At 41.1% G+C, this 27,612-nt stretch overlaps 1 protein-coding gene across 1 annotated transcript in view; it reads left to right on the top strand.

Moving 5' to 3' along the window:
• Positions 1-27,612, top strand: part of FAM222A (family with sequence similarity 222 member A) — a 578,312-nt gene that overhangs the window by 270,687 nt on the left and 280,013 nt on the right. The window contains exon 2 of the mRNA XM_044068504.1: positions 23,725-23,857. Within this exon, the coding sequence (XP_043924439.1) occupies positions 23,773-23,857 (85 nt within the window). The 5' untranslated portion in view covers positions 23,725-23,772. The remainder of the gene's footprint in view (positions 1-23,724; positions 23,858-27,612) is intronic.

The following is a 27,612-nucleotide window of genomic DNA, read 5'->3' as shown; positions in this document are numbered from 1 at the left end:
CTGGATTTAGGTCTGGGCTCTGGTTGGGCCATTCTAAAGCTTTAATTTTCTTCTGGTGAAGCCATTCTTTTGTTGATTTGGATGTATGCTTGGGGTCATTGTCGTGTTAAAAGGGGAAATTCTTCTTCATCTTCAGCTTTCTAGCAGATGCCCGAAGGTTTTGGGCCAAAAGTGACTGGTATTTGGAACTGTTCATAATTTCCTCCACCTTGACTAAAGCCCCAGTTCCAGTTGAAGAAAAGGAACCCCAAAGCATGATACTGTCACCACCATGCTTTACAATGGGGATGGTGTTCTTTTGGTGATGCAAAGTATTTTTGCGCCAAACGTACCTTTTGGAATTGTGACCAGAAAGTTCAACCTTGGTCTCATCAGACCATAACATATTTTCCCACATGCTTTTGGAAGACTTGATGTATTGTTTTGCAAATTTTATCTGGGCCTGGATGTTTTTCTGTGTAAGAAAATGCTTCCGTCGTGCAACCCTACCCCATAGTCCAGACAGATGGAGAATACAGAAGATTTTTGTCACATGTAGTACACAACCAGGACTTACCAAAAATTCCTGCAGCTCCTTCAGTGTTGCTGTAGGTCTCTTGGCAGCCTCCCTGACCAGTTTCATCTTGTCTTTTCATCAATTTTGGAGGGACATCCAGTTCTTTGCAACATCACTGTTGTCCCATATTTTCTCCACTTTTTGATAACTGTCTTCACTGTTTTCCATGGTATATCCAGCGCTGTGGAAATTTTTTTGTACCCTTCTCCTGACTGATACCTTTCAACAATGAGATCTTTCTGATGCTTTCTAAGCTCTTTGGGAACCATGGGCTTTTGCTATAGCTGGCAACTGAGTAAATGTCAGGAAAATCCTACTAGGACAGCTGAACTTTATTTGGGGTTAATCAGAGTCTCTTTAATTGATGGCAGGTGTGTACCCAAGAAGACTGAATGCTGTAATCAAATAAAAAGGTGCTTCAGCAAAGTATTAGTTTAAGGGTGTGCACGCTTATGCAACCAGCTTATTGTACTTTTTTTTTTATATTTTTTCCCTAACACATTTTTGTTTTTCAATTGAATTGTACAGGTTATAGGTCACATTCAAGGTGGGAAAAGTTTTGAAATTATTTATTGTGGTCTCATTTTTTATATCACAAAAAAACTGGCATTTTAACAGGGATGTGTACACTTTTTATATATATTATATATTTTTTATAGATGATTATTTAACAAAAGTTGACCTGTTGTATTTCTCCTAAAGGGTAGATAGCCCTTTTTCCATATTATATCATACTTAACATTACTTAGTCCCATGGTAACTAGCATTTGAGTGGGACTACAAATCCCATAATTCATAACAGCTGGCTTCATTATGAGGCTTTGCAGGTCCCACTTGTCAGATATGTATTTTGTAACTCTTATGAGCTATGATTAGAGATTTGGTGTCTCCACTCTTATCCCTTAGCTAAGTAAAGTACTTTAGTAGCTAGGTAAATCCCTTGTAAGACAGTGGAATCTGCAGACAAATTTATAGGTCATTTGAAGACAAAAACAGCAGATCTTAGGTTGCTCAGCTCGACCACTTGTTAAAAAAGTGGTCCAAAGGTCTACTTGGTAATAATTAAACTAGTGTAAAGCATTTTGTTATACTACAAAGGAAAACAGTATTTCTTCTTCTCAAAGAGCAAACTGCTTGAGTGGGCATTATAGCCTTTGGAAAGAAACCTTTTTCCATTTAAAAATGCTTTACTATACATTAGGTGAAGACTGTTCAATCACAAGACCTGTGGATGGAAATATATTTCAGTTTGTTTAACTTGTATAGGAAGACTTTTCTTCCCTTCTCAGGTTCTGTACAGTAATAGTTCTGGTTGATCGGCAGTCACATGTTTTTATATCATGCGAAATCCTAGCTAGAAAATGGATTCTGCCACTTTATTGTGAGTTGCATTAACGAGCGATACCTAGTGCATTAAGTGAAAACACCGTTTTAGACAGTAATAGAGGAAAATTGGTTTTGAAACAGAATAAAAGTCTCTTTCAGAGAAAATCATGTCTTGTAGGATACGTTTGCTGAGAGTAAAATAGTGAATAATGAAAGGTGCTTACATGATTGTCTTTCATTTGCAGAGAAGCCGAGACAGATGGAGGCTCAGACTAAAGCAGAGAAGATTAGAAAAAATTGCTCAGTAACAAGGAGCTTGTTGTGAAATTAGTATCTTACAAAAGTAGCAAGAAAAGCTTTTAAAGCCTGAATAGTCAGTAATTGGAAGAAAGCAGTTGTTTTTAACATATCAAGACACCTGCTTCATGATTAAAAAACTTTTTTTTCTTGCCATGAAAGTACAGTGTGTATATTCAGCACTTTGTACTTGAGTCTGCTAAAAGTGCATATGAAGCTTCAACATTAACTCCTGCAGAAAAGACGTTTAATTGCACGATGTATTTGTGACTTCTTTTATAAACATACTATGCTTGCTACCACCTACAATACCTCTTCGTTTCTCGGGGTCTGCACATGGAGGTGGGTTTATAGTTGCATCACTGAAGCCATTTTCGCCTTGAATGTTTTACATTTATTTTTAAGACTAGTGATTTGGTTTACTTATAACTAATTCAGGTCACAAGATCTTGAAAACTACCATTGTACAACCAGGGACTCAAGGATCTTGTAGATTGAGTAGGCTGTCACTCGCACTTGAATTTGAAGTCGAGTCCAGGCAAGCAGCTTCCCCAGCTTACCTGCGTAAATTATTTGGGTGTGAGTGAGGTAAGTGTGACAACCATAGTGAGGAAGTTGGAGGGGCTTGGAGTGTAGATTAGGGCACAAGTTAGGAAGGGAGTTTTAGGTTTAGGGAGTGGGATGGGGAGTTTAGGTTTAGAGAGCAAGACAGGAGTCTTTGGGTTAGGATGTGGGACAGAGCTTTAGGGATAAGGAGTGAGAAGGGAGTCTTGGGGTTAGTGAGTGATAAATAAGCCTTAGGGTTAAGGAGCTGGAAGGGAGTTTTAGGGTCAGGGAGTGGAAAGGAAATTTTAGGGTTAGGAAATGCGAAGGCAGTTTTACGCTTAGGAAATGGGAAAGGAGTTTTGGGGCTAGAATTAGGATTCTCGTAGAGCTATACAGTCTTGGGGGATATGGTGTATAGAGTGTTTTCTGACAGCCAGGTAGTTAAGGGAGATCAAGTTAGTGGGAGTTCAAGCGCTTGCCTTTTCCAGCATGTGACAGCAAGCAAGAAATTGTGGAGTGAGCATATAGCATCAAAGCACTTGTACTAGATACAGCTAATTCTAGTTGTATTGATGGAACTGTATTTGTGGGTACCATACCGTTTATCGTCTATTACCTATCCCTACACAAATACATGCATGCATACATACATGTATGTGTGTGTATACATATATATATATATATATATATGTATATATACATATATATATATATATATATATATATATATATATATATATATATATATACACATACACACACACACACACACACACACACACACACACACACACACACACACACAAACACAGGCAGAAATACTTTCTAGAAAACATTTAAAAAAAAGATTATAATGTTCAGTAATAATGTATATCAGCCTTAGTCTTTGCATTCTACTTTACAGTACTTGCTGTACTACAAATCCATGATGGCACTTCCATTAAAACCCTTCTGGAACGCATTTCTGTTTTCTCCCAATCTAATGTCATAATTCTTTGTTGTGAAATCACAGTGTGATGTTTTAACAGTAAGTGTGATATCACACTAGCTGGATTCTCATGTTATTAGGTGACAATATAACTCACATGGAGTATATATATTGTGTAAATCCATATCAACTCATATTCAGTAATTTGAAATGCAATTTGTTGTTGGTAAGATAAGATGAACTCTGTTTTAATATGAATTTTTATACCCTGTTCTCTAAAATCCTTTAGAACTTATGACAAGTAAAGACAGGCATATCTTCAGAAGTTTGGATAGGTGGCCAGAAGTGTGAATAATGTTGTCTCAAGAGAGTAGGAAAATCTTGTTAAAATGTATCCATAGTAACTAATGACAGAACATATTAAAAAGTTAACGTAAGCCTAGACTAAGAATCTTGTTTTATTTATTTATATCATCCTTCAGGATTATGAAAAATGTAAAAATCAGCCCAGTATTATTCCATCAGAGATCTCAAAATATTTCTGTTGTAATATTTTTGCTACCTCATGGGAATTCAGCAAACAGGCTAACTTTGCACCCATCCTTAGTTGTAAGCTACCTGTTAGACTAAGGTGAATCTGTAGTCACATCTCAGGTAACAGTAGTAATGCTACAGCAAAGTGCTGTAGAAGCAGTCAGGTAGACAAGCAGCATCATGCAGCTGTATTTCCAGGGAATTGATGGAAGCAGTTTTTCTGTAGTGTCTGGGATAATGGGCCAGGACAGAGTAAATTCCTGAGCAAGCATAGCTCTCCATTCTGTATTGAAAGTCTTAATTCTAGCAGAATTTTGTTTTAACACAAATGTTTTTTTTTTTGTTTTACAGTTGTGTAAGTTTTTTTTCTTTTAATAAAACTAACATTCTGATCCCACTCCTATAAGGCATTGGCTGCAGTGTGCTAGCGTTGTTCATAGGTTCATAGGTTAGTACTAGGCTAACTGCCCTTGCAAGCCATTGTAAGCCTAGCCAATTATCCCTTGTGAGGATCAAACCCTGCACCTTGTCTTTGTAAGGTAAACACTTTAACCACTAGGCCACCCTCCCAACCAAATGATGGTTTATATGCTACCTACAAGACAAGACCCAAGCTTCTAATTGATTAAACTGTTTTACCATGAAATCCAGTATAGATGATCCCCAAAGGCTTCCAATTTACCATTTTTTTTTCAAACAAACTTGTATCAGCATACTGAAGGCCTATTTCAATATGATAAAGGCTCTATTGTCCTGTGCATTGCCAGTAGCATGCACTCCTTTAGTTCACAGGTACGGCATTCCAAAAAGTGCCTGTTTCAGGAAACTACAGTTCACCTGTTGCCCAAACCTTTCTATAATTGTAGTGCTGTTGGAAATCTTAACACAACCATCCTAAATAACATGGAATCTGGTTACTGCAAGATATCCAAATTTGCCTCCCAACCTGGAACAGAAACCTGTATCAATGACACACTCAGCAATTTGAAATGGATGCCATTTGATAAAAAACTAAAATATAATCACCTCATTTTCACCCACAAAGTGCTGCACATCAACTGCTGTTCACCACTCCTCCAGTTCACTACTTCAGTGATATACCATCAACACAGCTTCTAGGTCCACCAGAAAACATCTGCTACAGTGCCTTAAGACCAGCAACAAGACTGGGAAACAGATGTTCTTCATATTTCACTGTTGCAGTCATCACCTGTGAGTTATCCCTGCTGTGGTAGCCCTCGGCCTGCCCGAATACCAGAGTCAATGTTTTTCTGCGTCAGCTGCTGTCCTTGCTGGCTGATGTCAGGGCTTCAGTGCTATAAAGGAAGGCAACCAATGCCATTACATCAGTCTTTCTTGCCATGGAGCCCATAGTAGAAGCAGTTCGCAACTGTGCTGGTCGGTCGCTATCATTGTTTGAATTACAGCTGAAAATGTCTAAAGCTAAGTACCCCATTGGGGATCCTTTTTTCTTGCACTAACCAATGTCCATGCAGACAGGGTATCCCTAAGGACTGATCCATCCTTTTATGCCCAAGTTGGTAATTAATGTGACTCTCAACCAGGCCATACATCTACCCACCTTCTTTTCTAACCCTCAAAACAAGGGGGTAAGAATTCTGCACTCACTAGACATGCACAGACAGCTCAGATACTATCTGGACCGTACTAAACCCTTCAGGAAAATGGACCATCTACTTGTCAGCTTTGCCCCATTGCCCCAGGGGCAGAGGGGAAGCCCATTTTCAAGCAAACCATTTCCAAATGGATATCACACTGTATCAATTTCTGCTACAGGTTGCATGGGAACCCCCCCCCAAGTCTATTCAAACCCATCCCACTAGTGCAGCCTCCACTTCCACAGCATTTCTCAGAGAAGTTCCCACCAGGGATATCCTGGAAGCTGCCACCCGGACTTCTGTGCATACCTTTACCACCTACCTCTATTTTCTAAGGCTAGGGCAGAGTTTGCCTCTGCAGTTCTGCAGGGCATGCTGACCCATTCCTAAGTCTCTTACTAATCCTACCACTCCTATCTTCAGCTTTGGGAATCCTCCCACGGGTGATGACTGCAACAGTGAAACATGAAGAACATAGTACAGTTGTGTACACTTACCATAAATGTAGATGTTCGAGTGTATTCACTGTTGCAGTCCTGGTTTCCCACCCTCCTTCCCCCTTATATCTTCTTTCTTTAGGGAGACATAAGTTTCTAACGATGGCTTTTAGCCCCCAGGACCACTTTACCATATTTACTTGGGCCTCTGACTGGTTAGGGCAAGAAAAACTGATGTAATGGCATTGGCTGCCTTCCTTTATAGCACTGACATCCTGACGTCAGCCAGCAAGCAACGGCAGCCGATGCAGAAAAACATTGACTCTGGTATTCAGGACGGCCGAGGGATAACACAGCAGGGATAACCCACAGGTTTGACTGCAACAGTGAATACACTGGAACATCTACATTTACGGTAAGTGTACACAACTGTACTTTCCACATTACCTTTCTCTACTGACTGGAACTGTATTCCAGTTAATCTGCATCATCTTATTGGTCCTTTAAGAATACTGCCGCAGCCCCCCCCCCCCCCCCAGGACATCATGCTTGTTTGCCCCAAATGTGAAATAATTTATTTAGTTATATCTACCAGTCTTAAAACTGCTACAAAAAACAAATATGACAAAAGCTATACCTCTTAGCTATAACACATGCTGATGTTTTCCTCTCATTTTATTTGCTCTTCTTGCAGTCTTTACCCCTGTCTCTACTTCTCCTCCTCTGTGTACTATACTCACATTTTACTTTCCATAATTATTTCTCTAGAGCAGCATCATATTCTGACTATGTACACCTGAATTTGTAGTATAACTATATTTTACTTCTGTGTTTTTGAGCGTGTTACACTAATTCATGCTTAATTTAGCTAGCTAATTATTGTTTGCTTATCTGTAATGTTAATTTAACAGTTACTATTACTAAGCTTAATTTTAAAATCAGTATTATCACTACTGTGCTCCATATTATTATTGTAAATTGCAAGCTAGTATTTTTACATCTTTATTACTACTTCTGGCTTTAACCGTAACTTGTTTGTATTTGCAGGTGTTTCTCTTTCATGTTTCATCACACTGTGTTATGACTTGTTATGCTACAGTAAAAGTTGATATTTGTTTCTTTTTCCTAGGTCCTCTCTGAGAATAAACTCTGCTCAGTAGAGCTATCCCAATCAACAAATAAATGCAACACACACACACACACACACACACACACACACACACACACACACACACACACACACACACACATACACACACACACACACACACACACACACACACACACACACACACACACACACAGATATATTCAATTCAGCATGTCCGGGGACTGCCACATCCACGAAGCTATACTTTGTACTCCATAAGGTGCCTGAACCACATCTGCATTCTCAGTCTATCATCTTGATCACTACTTAGAGCTTATAACTGTAGATGAGGATGGAGGTATAAACTGGCCTGTAAATCAAGGGCTTTCTTCTGTGACTTTTCACTACCAGTCTGGTACAACACCAGCAGTACTGCTGCCATGGCACCCCCTGCTGGTCAGTCATTGTCATGATCACCACTATCTTCACTTGTGAACAAGACCCAAGATACTCCTCCCCCAGAGGTAGCTGCTTCCCTGTCACCTGCATAGGGCACTCTTTTCTTTTTGTAGAGATAGCTGTGACTTCTGATTTAGAGGTACTAATTTTCATTCCAGCCACTATGCACTTATCAGTAAGTCACTCCACTTCATGTTTGCAGTTGACCAGTCTCATGAAGCTAAAATGACTTCATCACTTACAACAGTCAATGTCAACACTACCATGGAAATTTAGACTAGTGAGATATCACTGGAAACCTCAAGCAGTCCCTACCTTCTGCTTACAGGGCTTCTTTGTGATGGGATAGCCAACCAACAATAAGTGTGATACTGATGGGGATAAAAGTACAGCCACTTTGATGAGAGATAGATGGTGGGACAGGCATGAACATGTATATAATTTAAATAACAAGTAGTGATGTGCAGGTACTGTTGTGGGTACAGTGGTTCTCACAATGCCATTGAAATGATGGCTATTTTCAGTGGAGAGGCATATCTACATTGCATGTATCTTGCAGACTAGAGTACATGGAAGATACTGTAGAAGGTCTGCATAGAGCGCTACATGAAGGACAGGGTATAAGTGCATGACGCTAGCTGGTGGTATGTGTAATCCATTGCTGTATGATGAAGGAGGTTGCTATACCAGTACCTACATATATGACAACTGCTACATCTTGGTGTAACTTAGTGACTGCTCTGCTAGAAATGTCAAGCTTCTGCAAGTAGGATTCAACAAAAGTAGAGCCACTAATTGAGTAGAATAATTGCACTATGAATACAAACCACTGGTAGCCCTCAGTTCTTTCTGCATCACGTGTGGCAGTGGCATAGCATGCCTTCTGGTTGTGTCACTGCCTCATCCACATCACTGGCTAGGATAAAGTGAGTCAGTTTCTTTATTTATTTAGTTATTTTGTTTACCACGTTAGTACACTGATCTGGGTGAATCAACTATTAAAAATGACAGGGGTCAAAATACAGAAGAAAAGCATACCCCCTAGCATGCCATGCAATATGTTTTTGCAGTGTTTCTAGTTTATTTCTTTGGGGGGCCCCATCATTGGATAGTCTTTACTACCACAGTGCTTACTCAGATGGCACACTCAATGGCGCGGAGAAGCACGGAATGTGTATTTATAGGTTCCATCCAGCTTAATTTGTTTATTTTGTAAACCAGACATTGTGGTTAATGGGCCACTTCTTTATGCTGTTCAGGGAATGGAAAAAGGATCTTGTTGGCCACAGTAGGCAGTTGTGCAATATGGGAGGCCCAAGCAAACAGAAAATGTAAGAATTTAGACAGATAATGACAAAATGAAAGCACTGTAAAGAAGGGGGACATACATTTGTTTTCTTGACCACTGCCTGTTTTCCCCACCAAAAGAAGTACATGTCATGGATCACTACTCATCAAGAAGAGAAATGTCTGCCTCTTTACAAACTGGCTGCTCTTGCTTGTATTTTCCATTGCCAAGAGATGTACCAGTTAATCCTCATGTGCATTGTTATGGTAAGTTTATTGTTATTTAAAAACATCACCCCCCAACACAGACACACATATACATACACATACACACACACACACACACACACACACACACACACACACACACACACACACACACACACTTCACCAAACACAATCCTGTTTAGTCACAGTGCAATCCTGTCAAGCTGTTCTTCTAAATCAGAAATAAATCTTACAGAATTGACATGAGACTTGGAAACACATGTTACGAAAAAAAAAAAAGATACTGTTCATTTGCTGCATACTCACCTGGTTGGGGGTAGGCCTACAGAAGATTGAGAAAAGCTGCTCAGGGCAACCAGAGGCTGGAAAAAAATCAGTAGACTTTAAGAAAGGCCTTTTGGGATTAGTAAGCCAACAGCCAAAAAGCATGAGGACCTCATTAATGGTTAAAAACGCTAGTGCTATTTTACCCTGTAGTGTTGTGACATAGGTGTAGGATGTGTACGTGCTTCAAGGAAACAACTGTGGCAAAATCAAGAGTACTTGTGAGGGTTGGTTAACTTGCTCTGTGCTGAACATTCCACTGCCCAGCCTTTGTGCACAGGTCGCAGTATGTTTTTTCACAAACCAAGTCACCCCGTCTTGATGTCCTGCTGAGCCTGTTCTTTTCCAACTGATTTTTTTTCAAACACATATATGTGATGATATTTTAAGTACAAAAGTATAAGGTGGAAACATTGAAACTCTCATCCAAAAATTGAGTTGTCTGTTTATGGTGCAGGCTTCTGCGGGTCTGTATTATATTTTCGAAAGTTTCATACATCGAACACCATATGAGCGATGTTTGAAATTTCGAAAATATAAGACAAAAATAAAAATAAAAAACTATACTTACCTAAATGCTGCACCCCCCACACCCCCGCTACTTAAATATTCCTACTCCGAGATCACACTGCATTGAGGTAAAGGGAAAATATTCCCTATGGCGATTTCCGTGTTATGCAAGTGACATTTTGACCAATCGGGTTTGCTCAATACGCGTTCGCAGTTTACAATATTCAATCACGCAATAGGAACCCGCTTCTGCTACTGACTTACTATGCAGGTCTTTCTGTTACTGTTTTTACCTACAGTTTGTATTACAAAACTCCTGTGCACTGGATTTTAGTTATCTAACTCGTGTTTGTAACTGCTAATAGAGCATTGTTTAGTGCAGTTAATTATTTTGATTTTTAGCTGATAAATGTCTTCTATGTCACAGCTTTAGCAGTCGCAGTTACTTGACACGTTTTATTTTGAATTTTCTTGTAATGTCAGCAAATTCTTTGTGCAGATGTTTAGATACAAATTGTCTGTTGCACTGATTATAATGCCTTGTGTGACCAGATTGATTTGATTGAGTAAATTAGGTCTGTGCTTCATGTAACAACACTGGCTGAGTGACAGTCATGTTACACACTTGTCCCACCTCTAATTAAGATAAATTCCTTACTAAAACTGGAGGTCTGATTAGAACATTAAAAAGTTCAGGTTATATTTAAAGCTTTATTTAGATCATAGGTTCTCAGACTGTGTGACACTGGGCTTCCCTTGTACCATAGAAAAGTCTCTTATCCTCTCTAGATGTCAGAAAAGTATCCCCATAATAAATAAATAAATCCGTACTCACTGCAAACATACATACACCAATTTTGATTATGTTAAGCTTTCACTATTTATTTTCAATAAAGATACACATATTTATTGACTGTTACATTCTATGTTTAACTTGATCTCACAAAACAGTAACCGGTAGTTAAAATTATAATTGCACAGCATTTTCCTAAACTTTCTTGTGCCTTACCTGAAGCTGACCAGGGCCTCTACAAGGAGGCTAGCTTCAGAGAACTGTTGCTGCTGGACACTGATAAAATAGTTACTTTTTGACACAGAATGCTATATTTTGAATGTGAGCTTTTTATAGCACATATTTAAGGTAGTAATGGTTTGAGAGCTAAGTTGTGGATATGGGTAAATGTTGATATGAATCACTAGTTTATTACATATTAATCATGTGACCCTGAACTTCCCCATTTTACACGTTTTGTTTTTTTATTAGTTTGCCTTTCTCTGTGATTGTCTGCAATATTTGGATTTCCCTGTGCACCTGAAGTAGCAGGTAAACTTCAGCACTTTTCCAGGATTATAGGTAATTTTGGATATAGTTTAATTTAACTTCTGTATGCAGTCAGTGCTCCTGTTTTTCCATTAGCAATACAAAGTGGCGTGCTCTTCTCATCCCATTTCCGTGTGACCCTAATGCAAACTGATTTGTCTTTGTCCTCCTCATTTCGCTGTTGTGTCACTGTCAGTGGGATTAATTGCTGAACGAGAGATTGATTAGCTTTCTCAGTCGGCTTGATGGAGAGCTGGTCTGTGAGAGATCTGCATGCTTCTGTCAGATGTGCAGACTGGCTGGACTGTCTCGCTCATTTTTCAATGCTAGTAGACCCAACAAGGTGAATAAGGTATATCCTTAGTGTCCCAAATGGGTCTTATACTGTCTTGAAAATAACTCCCTCTACAGATCCAAAGGTATGTTTTGATTATTGAATCTGCAGCAGTGGTCATTGTGATTAACAGAAATATGATTGTTAACAGATTGAATATGTTTGTATTGCGCTAGTAAAATGTAATTTGTCGTCTCAGGCTAGTGGCCACAAAATCATTGCAAGAAGCTGTAGTTCAAATTCTTGAAAAGCAGTTCATTGTCTGACCTTACACAAATCGTGTAGTCACCATTTATGTTAAAGCTTAATTTGCAGTATCGCTGGGTAGCTAAAAACGAAAGTGGAGGAAATGAATGCTGAATGCCACTGTTAACCCCATTAAAAGAAAGCAGTGGAATGTACAATATTAAAAATGGTTTCCTCTTTCTGATATATGTACATACATGTGACCATGGTTATCATTTATCAGAATCATAGATAAGTTTCAGTGCTACATGTTTGGTATTGCTGCTGTTGCATGTCTGTGAACCTGTGCTTCAGGCCCTTTTGTGAGTGCTGTTGAGGGTCTCCATTCAAATGGAACTCTGTTTTTATTTTTCAGCATGTTCTCCAATTTGTTAGCTTTTCAGATAAAGGTACATGGTTCTAATTCACTGATGCATATAGTTTTCTCTCCCATCTTCTGTCCACAAACGTGAGTCATTTGTCGAATGATAAGGATAAAGGTACTTTAGTGTGTCTGTTTGTAATTGTTTGATTTGTACATTGCTTATGCACTAAAACATTTTGACAGGATGGGGCAGAAAGTGCAGAAGTTCACTTGTTGGTGTAATCACAGAGCAAAAGGCAGTTCAGTAACTTGTCCAGGATTCATACGTTGTCACGGTTATGCAGACTGATAGCTGCATGTTAACCTATACCAGCACCTACGGTGTCACGGTTATGCAGACTGATAGCTGCGTGTTAACCTATACCAGCACCTACGGTGTCACGGTTATGCAGACTGATAGCTGCGTGTTAACCTATACCAGCACCTACGTTGTCACGGTTATGCAGACTGATAGCTGCGTGTTAACCTATACCAGCACCTACATTGTCACGGTTATGCAGACTGATAGCTGCATGTTAACCTATACCAGCACCTACTGTGTCACGGTTATGCAGACTGATAGCTGCGTGTTAACCTATACCAGCACCTACGTTGTCACGGTTATGCAGACTGATAGCTGCATGTTAACCTATACCAGCACCTACGGTGTCACGGTTATGCAGACTGATAGCTGCGTGTTAACCTATACCAGCACCTACGTTGTCACGGTTATGCAGACTGATAGCTGCGTGTTAACCTATACCAGCACCTACATTGCCACGGTTATGCAGACTGATAGCTGCATGTTAACCTATACCAGCACCTACGTTGTCACGGTTATGCAGACTGATAGCTGCGTGTTAACCTATACCAGCACCTCCATGCATCACAAAGTAGTAATTAGAAATTCAGAATATTTGATTAGGAATGCTGTTTTAGTTGTATTCTCTGAATGTACTGCTTATTTAAACATGCATAAAAAATTCAAGATCTGTAGTATTATGCACAACTAGGAATTTTATTTTGTTATAATTCAGAATGGCACAAAGAAAAGCAGTCAAGTGTGCTAATCTTGTGTGTGTGTGTGTGTGTGTGTGTGTGTGTGTGTGTGTGTGTGTGTGTGTGTGTGTGTGTGTGTGCATGTGTGTGTGTCTGTGTGTATGTGTGTGTGTGTGTGTGTGTGTGTGTGTGTGTGTGTGTGTGTGTGTACGTGTCTCTGTTTGAAGAATGTTGCTGATATACCCCAGTAGCCAGATGTCTTTGTTTAGAACTTCTGAACTTTGTCAGGCATGTTAAACATCCTTGAGTATATGGTGCAAATGTAAAAAGAAAAATGTAGAAATGCTATTTATTGTAGTATAAAGATACAATAAGCCATAATCTTAAATTAATAGTTGTAAGTATTTTATATATTCAATACAAGTTCAGATGTTGCTTTCCTTAAGTAAGAAGGAGTGTTATACTTGAAGTGACATTTGCATAGTCAAGATTAAAAAAATAATGATGCTTTAGTTCTTTTGGCAGCTGTTAATTTATTAATTTTTACTAATTAACTAGACAAAAGACATGATCTTTGCAGGGCCTTTTCATGATCCCATTATAGCACAAAACAATTTCCACTTGAAGAAAAAAAGCTTGATATCATTTCTTCAAAAGACAACTCCCCACAATGCACAACAATATAAAACATTTCAGTGAAACTCAAAAAGAAGAACAGATTTTGCACTCTCTACACTCAATCTTGCTTATGTGTAATGGCTCCAGGAATGGAATGACTTGGAACAGAGTGCATTGCACTTTAAAGTTCATATTTCTGACCTGGTCTTTGTCTGAGCAACAGTAACTGTAGAAACCACCAAAGAGTACAGCTTACCATAGTTTAAATCACACCTGAGCCAAATGAGGTGTGAGGACAGGCATCTGTTTTAAACAAACTCAATGTAAGAGAAACTAAAAATGTTGCAGTAGAGTCCCTTTTTAGCCATGTCTCCAGCAGCACAGAAAGTCAAGTGCATCTAATAAAAATGCACTACTGTGTGGGGAGCTAGAACCATTTAATCAGTTATTGCAGTTTTAGTCAACAGCTGAAAATGTGAACCAGATTGTGCTAAACAGTCAAGAGGAGAAGGTTAACACCCACACTACACCTCAAGCAACACATAGCCCTTCTAAACCCGCACCACCAACACCCACATATAGCAACACTAAATCCACATATGCAGAGGCCCTTAACTGTAACCTGCCCAAGAAACAAAGACCTCTGAAGCTGAAACGCAAACAAACACCAATCACAACCAATGTGTCACATAGTTCACAACACCAGTGTGCCACCCAGCAACAGCCCCTAAGGCAAGACAATGTACCTAACACTTTAGTCATAGGTGACTCTATAGTCCGGCACACTGATGTCCCTCTCACCAGGTTGAATAAGGAGAAAATTACAGTCAGCTGCCTGTCGGGTGCCAGGATCCGCCACATAACGCATGCACTCAAGTCACTCCACAACAAGTACAAATATGACTCTGTCATTGTCCATGTTGGAGTGAATGACTTGAGACGTACCTCCCTGGACTACATGAAAAGAGACATGGAAGAGCTCTCGGATCATGTGGCCCAGGCAGGTATGACCCTAGCCCTGAGTAGCATCCTGCCTTCGCCCAGAATGATACCACAATATAAGAATAAAATGATTGACTTCAACAATTGGCTAAGGTTATGGTGTCATTCAAAGGGGATCCAGTATCTGTCTGCCTGGGATGACATGATTGACAGACCACGATGCTTTGCCAGAGATGGTCTGCACCTGTCGCCCCTGGGATTCAGGTTACTGGCTAAGGCTCTTGCCACCCCTATAGTGCCTTTTTTAGGCAAACTTCAAAGGACAAAACCACCACCGTAACAGGTACAAGCATGCAAAATCTGAAGGTAATGCTACTCAATGCTAGAAGTCTAAACCTCAAAATGCACTCTCTCGAGGCACTCCTAAAATGGAGAACATCGATATCTGTGCAGTAACTGAGACCTGGTTCAAGGATCCAGAGAGCACCCCTGCAATACCAGGCTACAACTCTTACCACACTTTTCGCCACCAAACCAGGACCGAAACACTAAAGGTGGAGGAGTGTCAATATTCACCAAGGATATTCACACCGCCAGGCTAGTTGGCCAACACAATGTGTCTGAAATTCTCCAAGTGCAACTAACACTAGGTAAGACTGCAATCCAAATTGTAGCTTGCTACAGATCCCCACCATACCCCAAGATTCTCACTACACCTTTCTAAACATACTGGAAAATATTAAGATAGAACCAAACACCCTAATACTGGGTGATTTTAACTACCCTGCCATTAACTGGGAAAACTACTCATGTCCCAACACCTTTAGCAATGGTTCTTGGAATTCATAAATTCCAACGCCCTGGATCAACTAATCCATAGTCCCACCAGGGGCTCCAATATCCTAGACCTGGTCATTACCAACATGGGAAATCAATGCTCCATACCTATGGTCACCCCCTCGTTAGTCAGGTCTGACCATAAGCTAATCACCCTTAACATCCACATCCCACCCCCACCCCCAGTAAAGAAAACACCATGAAAAACTTCTCCAAAGCCAACTTCATGCTACTCAAGTCAGAAGTGACAAACATCATGACACCCATGCAGACGGGAACTGAAAGTTCAACTGCTGAATCCTACACTAAGGCACTGTACGAGCACATCCACTCATGCATGAATCGTGCCATCCCAAATAGAACCAAAATGCTCTCATCCAAAAAAGGAAGCCAATCTGGTGGTCCCCTGCCATAAACAAACTTTACAACAAAAGGAAGAAACTTTTGCAGAAAAGAGGAAAATCCCAGGATGCAAAAAACTCCCTTACTAGCCTCAGTAAGAAACTGAGATGCCTCATAAAATCCTCCAAAGCTAGTTACGAAAATAAAATTGCCAAAGATTCCAAAGACAACCGCAAAGCATTCTATAACTATGTCAAGAATCTAAATGGCAATGCTCAGATCTGCTCTGAGCTAAAACAGAATGGAATTAAATATACTGATCCGAAGGATATTGCCAATATCCTGGCAGATCGATTCAGTGCCAACTTCACCCCCCTCTCACCCCCTAAATGGCCCATCTCAATACCGGAAGATTGCCAAATTCCAGTAATAATGGCCACACAGGTACAAAACGCACTCTCTAAAGCCAAGAATACAGCATCCATGGGACCAGATGACATCCCGGGCTGTGTACTACGTGAACTACAATATGAACTGGTACCTCACCTAAGTGTCATGTTTAATCATAGCCTCACCTCAGGTTTTCGTGCCCACTGAGTGGCGCAGTGCTACAGTTATCCCAATCCACAAGGGGGGATCCACCTTGGATCCCGGAAACTACCGTCCCATCAGTCTGACAAGCCTTATCTGCAAGGCCATGGAGCGTATTATCATGGAACTTATAAACAAAGACATTGGCAACCTTCAAACACTGGACCCCACCCAGTTTGGGTTTGTGAAGGGCCGATCTTGTCTCCTGAACCTGATTGACTTCTTTGAATCAGTCTCCAGAGCCATGGACAAGGGTAAGGTGGTCCACACAGTCTATCTAGACCTTGCCAAGGCCTTTGACACCATCCTCCACTCTGGAATCATAGATAAACTTACTAAGTTGGGCATTAATCCCTATGTCACCCAATGGGTTGCTAAATGGCTTACTGATAGAACCCACACTGTAAAAGTAGCTGACTCCAAATCCAGCTCCTGACAAGTGACAAGTGGAGTACCTCAGGGTTCAGTCCTGGGGCCGCTCTTGTTTGGCATCTACTTCTCTGAAGTACAGGTCAACACTGAGGGACTCTGGCTAACAAAGTTTGCAGATGACTGCAAACTGGGAGCCATTATTGAATCCCCAAATGATGTGGATACTCTACAAAAGGGCCTTACAGAAACAGATGCTTGGTGCCAGAGCCATGGGCTCAAGCTCAATGCCAAGAAATGTATTGTTATCCCTTTGGGAAAAAACATGTATCCATGAATTACCATATAGGTGGCAGTACACTAAACACAGAAAGTGTGATAAGAGACTTAGGGACACAGGTGGACAGTGGTCTCACCTTCGATAACCACATCGCCACAACAGTCAGGAATTCCTTCTATGTGGCACACCTCATCATGAAGGGCTTTTCATCCAGAAAAAAGGAGGTCATTGTCCCACTGTACTCATCCCTCATTAGACCCATTATAGAATACAACGCCCCATTTTGTATGTACCTCTCAAGACATCTGCAACAACTGGAAAGGCCTCAGAAATACCTCACTAAAAGAATAACAGGCCTAAAGCAGATGCCCTACGCTGACCGCCTTAAAAAACTCCAGCTATACTCTGTCGCATATCGTCTACTCAGAGGCGATCTCTGCTTAACATACAAGGCCATGTCAAACCCAGAGCTGTTGGACATGCTACACTTAAAGAAATCCCAATCCCTCAGAGCTACACGCTCCAGGGATCTAAACCTTGTCATCACAATAAACAAAACATGCTGGAGGGATAGGTTCCTGACCCAGAGACTCCCCAGACTCTGGAATATATTGCCCATACATGTCAAGCAGAGTGCCTGTTTGGACCTCTTCAAGAGGAACCTTGACGACTGGATGGGAGAAAGGACATTCACCCCAGGGATCACGTCAGTCACCCTGCTAGACAGGGGTCCAGGAAAGTAAATAATGTGGGAAGAAATAGCCATGGAATTGTTATGGCTAGGCTTGTATAGGCCCTAGGGCTGATAGCCTAGTACCAACCTATGATAAAGTAGAGAAAAATGAAATCAATTAAAAAAAAATGTGTATATATATATATATATATATATATATATATGTAATCTGTATCTATAGCTGGCTCTACTTCATTAGATAGAAAGCACATTTCACTGAAACTCATTTGATAGAAGTCTCATTTCACTGAAAATCAATTCCCTGAGCACAATTCACTGAAAACTAATTTGACTGAAACTCATTTCGTCGAAAGGTATGTGCCCGCTTCCCCACTGTAGTGCAAACCTGGAGTTAGTATATATAGTAAGGGGGGCACGGCCCCCCACATTTGGGCACGTGGGGGCCGTAGCCCCCCCCCCCACCTATTTGAAACGTTATAAATCATAAACATGCATACTTACAAGTCAAATTAATAACTCTTTCCAGAAGATAATATATATCCAAACTATGTGCCATGCTGCTCAAAGCAAATGAAGCTGTGTTTGCCAGTGTGCCATTTATACCAAGGAACAAGAAATGAGTAATATGTAACAAATTCCTCTGCTATACATACCCAAATGTACACTGTGGCTTCGCTTTATGTCATACCTAACTACTTTTACTTGGAAGTGGTGAACTATGGCTAGGTGCTATGATTTTGCACTTTAAAATTTACCTTTTCAATTATTAATTGTTCTTTTGCCTTCCAGTTCAGTCTGGGAATTTTGTAGCTGTGTGATGTGTTTTAGGTGGGCAGCAGATTTTAAGTTAATTGCATCTGTTCTTCACCATGCTTGGATTTTTGTGTCATGTTCTGCTAGCACAAATGATTTTTTTTTTACCAGCATGACATACATATAATAGCTTCTGTGCTACTACATACAGTTTGCGAAAAGCTGATAAATGACACTAGAAAAAATGTAATAATATAATGGCTTTAACAAAACAGCTCACTGAATTTATCAAATGTACTGTTACAATATATTTGTAAATTGAAGTCACAAGTAAAAATATCATTTTTACATGAAAAATAAGCCTACTTGTATTATTTTACCTAAAAAGATGGTACTGGAATTATTTGTTTTTAGTTGGTCAGTAAATTACTGCAAACCTGTAGGATGTGCCACATTTCTGTTTGTTTAATTCTTTTAGAGATATTGTGCATACAGATTAGCTAGGTGTGTCAGCCTAATATCTTGTTCATTTAGGTAACCAACACTAGATGGCCTTTCCTAATCCTTTTCAGTGTAACTTTAAAGACGTAGGTGAGAGAGAGGGAAAAAATACTAAACAGTTTATTAAACCTCTTAATGAAGTAAACACTGTCATGGGTTGACCAGATGGTTAGATTTTAAAGTAAGGATATGTTATAGGAAAAGCACATTGTTGTTTTCATTGTCTCAGTTAATATTTTTTTTTTATTTCTCATCTTGTTTTCTCCATATTTATTGCCTATGACAAAATAAGTGTGTCTGTTTAGGTACCTTTTTGTTTGAAATCATATGGGCTTTCAAAGCTGTCTGTGTAGAAAATGCAATAATTTTTGCTAAAAATAACTAAACGTCAGACTCATAAGTTGCCACTTAGTTTTTGCTGTGCCTATCTCATGAAGGAAAAGTAAACAGCTCTGCCTGTGCTAACTGTCAGATCCTATAGTAGAAAGGATGAGTTCCCAGTTTGTCTTTTATCGGTGTGCTGTGCTGTGAACATTGTTTTCACCTGCCCTGAAAAAAACAGTCCCACAGAGAGAGACCGCTAGTCTTTGCCATTGTCATATCACAAGAAGAAGTGAGTACAAATTCTGACTACACTTCAGAAGCATCAATGAACCTTTGGCAGAAAAAAATTTACTTTTTTTTGCTGGTTGTGTAAAGCTTAAACTGGAAGGCACAGTGGCTCAAAAGTTAAAAGTTTGTCATGCACAAGATTTGAGTCTGGGGCTCAAGTTTGACCTCCTGTAATTGTTTAGAAGTTATTTCCATAAGTGATTACTAGGCTAACAATCCCAGAGTGGCATTTTAAGCCTAGCCGTACTTCCCAAAGGTGAGAATCAAGTTCTGTATCTTATGTCTGTAACTGTCATGCCAACAACCCTCTAACCCCAATGTAAGGTAGGTCCATAGGTGATTACCAGGATAACAACCCCAGGCAGCCTTTTTAAGCATAGACATGTTTCTCAAGGTGAGAATTAAGCTTTGCACCTTGTGTCTGTGAGGTAAATACCTTAACCATCAAGTAAAAAAACTCCAACTTGCTTGTGTTTGTCAGAGCTTCCGTAGTGTACTCCTCCCCAAAACAAGACAGTTGAATTGAAAAGAATTATCTGTATATTTAATCTGGTCTTGATATCATGGACCAGATGATGGCCACACTGGACCAGTTTACTTGCCTGGTTAGTAAGTAAAAGATAAAGTAAAAGTGCAATGCAGTCTTTTGGTACATTTAGGATACAAAACTCCACTGGCACTGCACGTGTTTCTCTGCCATCAGGGTGATAAAACATGTCCATTATCCTTCTGTTTGTGATCCTGACATCACACTGTATGTGCCCCTGGCCCTTTTCAGTTAACATCTCATCAAACTTAGGTGCTGTTCAGTGGACTGCAAAGTCTTTACTTTGGCCTCCAGATTTTTTAACTTCTCTTCAAGTAGGAGAGTTAAGAATCTAGATTTTTAATGCTACAATGCATTCATCTAGGATACATATGCAAAGAAGCTGTGTTTGTGCACCCTGTGCCATTTTTTGAGACAGAGCTTACATGACTTTTAGCCACAAACCTACTGTTTGTTTGTTATTATGTTCCTCCACAATTTCATTTATTTTTTCTTTTGTATTCATGAAGCCTATCCTGGGCAGCCACAGTGGTGCAGCGGTTAGCATTGTTGCTTCACAGCAATAGGTTCCCTGGTTCGATCCTCAGCTGGGGTGCCTTCTGTACAGAGTCTACATGTCCTCCGGGTGCTCCGGTTTCCTCCCACATCCCAAAGACATGCTGTAGGTGGATTGGACACTCTAAATTGGCCCAGGTGTGAGTGCATGTGTGTGCCTTCTGTGGAAGGTTGGGCACCTTGCTGGCAACTCGACACCGTAAAACTCCACTGCCAATCATGAGCGGACATGTGATCTGCTGTGGCGACCCCTAACCAGGAAAAAGCTGAAAGAAGAAGAAGAAGAAGAAGATTCATGAAGCCTATCCTCTTACCACCACTCTTTGCTGTTCTAAGCTACTGTTCACCAGAAATGTGCCATAAAAGCAAGCTGTGACACAAGTTGTGTTCCTTTTCCTGCTTGGTTGTGCAGAGCTTAGATTTATCTATCCTTTTCTTGAATCTCACTCTTAAGTTCATCTGCCAAGTTAATAGCAAACGTGACTAACCAAGCTAGTTCTTTATGGGCAGAAGCAAGTGTAGAATGCCAAAAGAATATACAAATGGTGATCACCTGTGTTTACCTGCAGAGCCATTTCACACTTATTGCTCTGAAGTGTCTTTTCTTATTTCAGTGCACATTTCAAATACTTTTTGTTAAGTAAAATTGCATTCTGTATAACTAATAATTGTATAAAAACATAAAGAATAATTCGAGTTATTGATTTAGACTGTATTTCTCCTTACAGTCCTTTGTCTCACAAGTGACCAAATGTTAAAGTGTAAATGCATTTTTTTTAATGTTGTATTCCTAAGACCTGGGCTTCCCTTTTTGGAATTTAGTGCAAAATGCCTCACGCTGGAAGCATGCCTTTATTACACAATTAGGGTGGCACAGTGGCACAGTGGATAGCGTTTTCTGGTTCACTTCTCAGCTTAGGTGCCTTCTGTGCAGAGTCGGCATGTCCTCCTACATGTGTTTGCATGGGTTTCCTTCAGATGCTTCAGTTTCCCTGCACTTTTCAAATACATGCAGTAGGTGGATTGGACAGTCTAAACTGGCCATAGGTGTGTGTGCATGCAAGTTTGTGCTATAGAAGAACAACTGCGGCAGGGCTAGCCACCTGACAGTGTGAACCTTGGCTCTACATGATTGTCACTATTGAAGTGACATCCTGATCCCATGTGCAAAAATGGAAACATGGGTTGTGAATGATGGATGGATGGATGGATGGATGGATGGATGGATGGATGGATGGATGGATTGGTAACAAGTGATAAGTAGGATTCAGTAGGTGGTCTTAGAAGCAATCACTTATGCTGTAAGCCATAGTACTCATTTCCAGAAAACAAGTCACATACATTGATATAAAAGATAATGTCAGTGCATCAAGGCTGTACATGACATTTCTTCTGCAACATGCTCTAGGGGCTCAGTACATGATGATAATATCACATGGCTTTTAACCACACACTGTACTATGTGTTATTATGTTTCATCACAACTGTTACGTTTATTAATTTCCATATACTGATTAATGCTAGACATATAGTGGCATTACGCATGGGCATAACTGCTAACACTTCTAGAGTTTTGCAAGGTGATATGTGATTTATATATTAAAAGACTGAAGAGGTGTTTTGTCGAACACCTCTTGGTCGACACATAAAGAGCGAGCACACTAAAGCTCAAAACAGTGATTTCTTTCCCTGGGAAAGAAATTGCTTGGCCATCCCTGTGTGTTTGCACCTTTCCTCACTGTAGTGCAATCTTGGAGTTGGTATATTTAGTTAGGGGTAGTGTGGGGGTGAAGCCTCCTACGTTATGTTTGAAAGTGTGTGTGTGTGTGTTTGTGCTAGCGATTTCTTTCCCAGGGAAAGAAATCGCTGTTTTGAGCTTTTGTGCTTTAGTGCATTCACTCTTTATGTGTCTACCAAGAGGTGTTCGATGAAACACCTCTTCGGTCTTTTAATATAGACCCATTTATAAATATGGCTTCCTTATTTATTGATGTGTTTTTTGTTTGCCAGCATGCAACCTAGCTCATAAACCTTTCTCTCTAACTGTACAGTGTACTTTTGTTATTTTTCTTGTCCCTTTTTGTGAAGCTCCTGCTCTAAAGTCTGCAGATTTTTTTCATAAAAAATCAGTAATAAGTAATGTGGCAAAAATATAGAATGTCAGTGTACTACAGAGAAGACATCATACCGTCTTTCTAAATCTAAGTGTTAACAGTTAATGTAAATAGCTCAGACTTCAGGTTTTGTGTGTGTGTGTGTGTGTGTGTGTGTGTGTGTGTGTGTGTGTGTGTGTGTGTGTGTGTGTGTGTGTAGGTTGATACAAAAGCCACAACCATATACATGGAACTCCTTGACGATCAGCAGACAAGTCAGAATGGTGCTCTGCACTTGTGCATGCACTAAATATGTTATTCCTATGCATCACTTTGCCATACATACTTTATGACCAGGAGGAGATATTGCAGGAAGCATGAGCTTTGTTTCTTGGTGTCATGTCCCCTTTCCCTAGGTTTTTGTATCATCAAAATGATGATTTATCAACACAAAACAAATCAGTTGTTTCTGTTTGTGTTCTATTTTGATACAGTATTAGTAAGTTCCAGGATTAGCAGATGACATTGTAGTAGAGTGTACCTTGCCTTGAAGTTAATTCTTCAAAGAATACATTATTAATTCCTGTTTCTTTTCTGTCACGCCAGTTTTTGTAGTTCGGAGTACAAACTTCTTCAAGCACCAAAACCACTACAATGTTGGCTTGTCTACAGAGAGCACAGAACCCTCCAGCACAGCACTTGACTACCTGTCCAAGCAAGACGCTGGAAACAAAAAAATGTAAGCATTATATTTGCATTGTGTTCTTCTCATTATGGGTTCTTAAGACTCTGGGAATAACAACAAAAATATGCATCAAAGTGTTGCTCACTTAATCACTTTAGGAGCAAGATCTTCTGGGATTGTTCTTTGAAAGAAGAATGTAAATGTTGTCATGATAATTCAAGTGACAGATTAAAAAACAAAACAAAACATGGTATTCTGTTACTTGGTACAATTAAAGTAAGGGTTATATGTTATAGACTGCATATAGTATAAAATGCTGTTCATCTCTCTGAACTTTTTACCTACTAATGGTTTAAATGTTTCCTAGTGAAACATCTGCTGTGTACACGTGTGGATTTACCCGGGAAATAAAACACTACTGGCATTCCGATTTTGGCAGCTTGTGTAAGGTTAAGATTACTAGCAGCTGTAGTGTGAATGTGTGAGCCACCTGAAAGTTTAACATGTCTATCCCTTAAACTGAAGCTACAGATATCTTACAGAACCATGTGCTAGAAAATGAACACTGAGAACTAAAAATGTTATCTGAAGTTGTTAATCTTCTTCCTATTCATCACTGATGGGGCTCGGAACCGAGTCGGTCTTATACCTTGCACCAAAAACTCTCGAGCTAAGCTGCTACCCACAATGCCCTTCACTCAGTTACCTCAGATCTCTTTTGCTGCACAGCCATATAGCAGCGTTTCACCAAGCTCTCCAGCTAAGTGTTATATTTTTTTCAAAATTTTATGAGTATTTGTGAATCTTTTCTGTCAGTTTGCAATTTTTTCCTCTATTTACCCACTCAGCTCTACCCACAAGTATTTCTTTTCATACCATTGTTGGTATTGACCCTTTTACCTTTGTGGTATTCCCAATACCATTGTTGGTATTTCTCTCTCTTTCTATCTCTACACTTTTTTCTACTTTAGTGTGTGTGTGTTTCCTATTATGTTGGAAAAGAAAGGGACTACGGGGTTTAAACAATGCTGTTCTTGCAGTGGTAAACTCCCAAATAGTGATTTACATGAAGAGTGTGTGTGTATTGTTTGGGGGTTCCGCACTTATCGGCGAAACCTCCTTGTGATATTTGTGTCAGCTTCAGTCAGCGGACGTTGAATGAAAGACACAACAAGTTGATTCTTTAGGGCCTGCTTCTTTCGCCTTTTACGGAGGCTATTTCTGTGGCGGAGGTCTCATCCCCTCCTTCTGTGGACAAGAAACATCCTCGTTTAGACCCGTCTTCACCGGCCGGTGATAGGGGCAAAAGCCATAAGCACAAGGCCCACAAGACTTCTACCGAGCACCGTATCGCCTCCTCAGTTCCGACCACCTCGGCTCCAAGTTTGTCTCCAGTGATTCATACCGAGGTCGCCTCGTCAGTGCCTGTTCCAGCTACGACAATTTTGGCGCCCACTACAACCTCAGTTCTGACCAGTTTGCCTGTCTCTACCTCGATACCGATGTCACCCATTTCTGCTCTGATGTTGGTTCCGACAACAGCTTAGGAGCAGCCATTGACCTCCACCCCAGCTGTGACCTCTGCTCCGAGCCCATTCTCAGCTCCGATCATTCCCTTGTTGCCGGTTTCCAAACTGGAATCATCTGCGCCATTCTTTAATTCACCATGGACCCAGTCCACCCCGTCTGCAGATCCATTAGCTGGGCAAGCCTTCAGCCCCTTTTTGGACCGGCCTGATTTCCCCCTCAGGAGCATCGGTAAGGCCCACCAGGAACCTTTCAAAATTGGATGTGGTGTGCCTTTTTGATTAGCTGTTGATCGCCAGGGGAATTACAAATTTTCCTAGACCCCATCCCACTCTGGGCTTTGGGTCTATTACACCGGAGACCCCTACATAGTCTCCTTCCTTGGATCCCTCAGTTCTGAGGCTCATATTTCCGACGTCTGTGAGAGGACCCCCCTTCCTCAGTGCAGAGAGTGACCATGTCTGAGGCTCCGAGGCCCCTTTCGGTGTCAGTTCTGTCGGAACCCACCCTTCCTCATTCTCATGCTTGGGGGTGGAATCCTCGGTTCCGGCCACGGTTCTGGTTGTGTTGCCGATTCCATCTTTGGGACCAAAGGTGACTCCCATCCTGGTTCTGCTTGAGGCTCCATCCCAGGGAGCTGACCGCGTGGAGCGGGGTGTGACCCCGGTTCCAAAATTGTCTCCTTCGGTTCTGAGCTCCCATTCCTCTTCAGGCGGGCCTGCTTTCTGGGTGATGGAGAGGGTGCTTGCTTCGAGCAATCCTCCTACGTCAGACATTCCACCAGCTCCCTCTGAGCTGCAGCTGTCAAAGGCCACCCCCCCCCCAGGACTCCGAGAGCGCAAGGCCCAGGAAACCCCTGTTCAGGGTATTTCCCTTTCTGAGTCTTCTTCGGATGCTCCCACAGAAGAACCCCCTCAGAAACAGGCATGTAAGAGGAAACACATGGACTCCCCAGAGGAGTCCCTCATGGAAGATATGGAGTACAATGATGAGGAAGGATCCCCATGGTCACCCCATGGTGACGTCTCATATGGAGACATCCTGGAAATCTTGAAGCAGAGAGGTGACTGGAAGCCCTCCAATCCTTCCTGGGAGGAATCCATATTCCTGCAGACCTTCTGCTCTCGGCCCTCTACTTCTTGGATGACCCCCCCTGCTGATGAGTTTGTCAAGCTCATCATGCAGCGAGCATGGAAGAACCCTGACTCCATTGAGGCCATCCCCAGGAGATCAGATAAGATACTCTCCCCTCCAGAGGATCAACCCCATTGGTAGAGACGTTTGCCAGTAGATGCTATGGTGGTGACGGCAGCTACGAAAAAGGACCTTGCGGAAAAAAGTCCTGCTGTTCACCCGCCCAACAGAGAGTCCCCGACGGTGGACATGTTAATGAAGTGAGTGTTTGCGTCAGCAACCTTTACTGTCAGGTCTCTGAACTTTCTGGCACATTTTATGAGGCTCCAGAGAGATCTCATCTCCGAGCTCTCTGGAACCCTCGCGGGTCAAGTTTTGGATGGGGCACGTGATAAAGTTGCTTCCCAACTTTCCACCCTAGAGTCAATCTCCAATTCGTCCATGAGGTTGTTGTCCCATGCAACTGAAGGAGCGGCTAGAGCTGCAGGTGCAGGCGCAATTATGAGATGCCACGCTTGGGTGCGCATTTGTGACCTCACGGACTCCTTCACGTCTTCCTTTATAAATGCCCCTATCGAACCATTAGCTTTGTTCGGTGCTAAGGTCAAGGATACATTAGCCAGGTGCGAACAGGACAGGAAGACCTTGTCTGCCATGGGTCAACATTTTTCCAAACCTCAGCTTTCCTTCTCCAGGAACCAGAGGAGTGGAAAGATGTGGCACAAGAAGTCTCAAGGTCCTTTCCCTGACACATGTGGTGAGGACTCCCCCAGAGGCAGAGGGAGTTCCAATAATGGAAGACACCCCTTTTTGGGTAGAGGGGTTCCCTGAAATCAGGACTCCAGAGATTCTTTCTCGGGAAGACCGTATCAGTGCTCCTGAAGCACTGCCCAATTGCTTTCCTTTGGAAGCAGTTGGAGCACGTTTCTCTCTGTACCAAGCTACCTGGCTCTCCATTACAAATGATCAGTGGGTGCAGAGATTAATTTCCAGAGGCTATCACATTCCCCTAATCTCTTATCCAAGACCTCCAAAATCCCTTCCCAATGTTCCACCCAGTCAAAGGGAGGAGGCAGTTTCCGAAATATGTAAGCTATGTCAAAAACGAGTCATCCAACAGGTCCCCCCAGACCAATGCGGATCAGGGT

This window comes from Protopterus annectens, chromosome 4.part0 (assembly GCF_019279795.1).
Source record: "Protopterus annectens isolate FY-2018-M chromosome 4.part0, PAN1.0, whole genome shotgun sequence".
In the NCBI taxonomy this organism is placed as follows: Eukaryota; Metazoa; Chordata; order Ceratodontiformes; family Protopteridae; genus Protopterus; species Protopterus annectens.
Note: the sequence above shows the minus strand (reverse complement) of the source record. Positions and strands in the feature narration are given on the sequence as shown.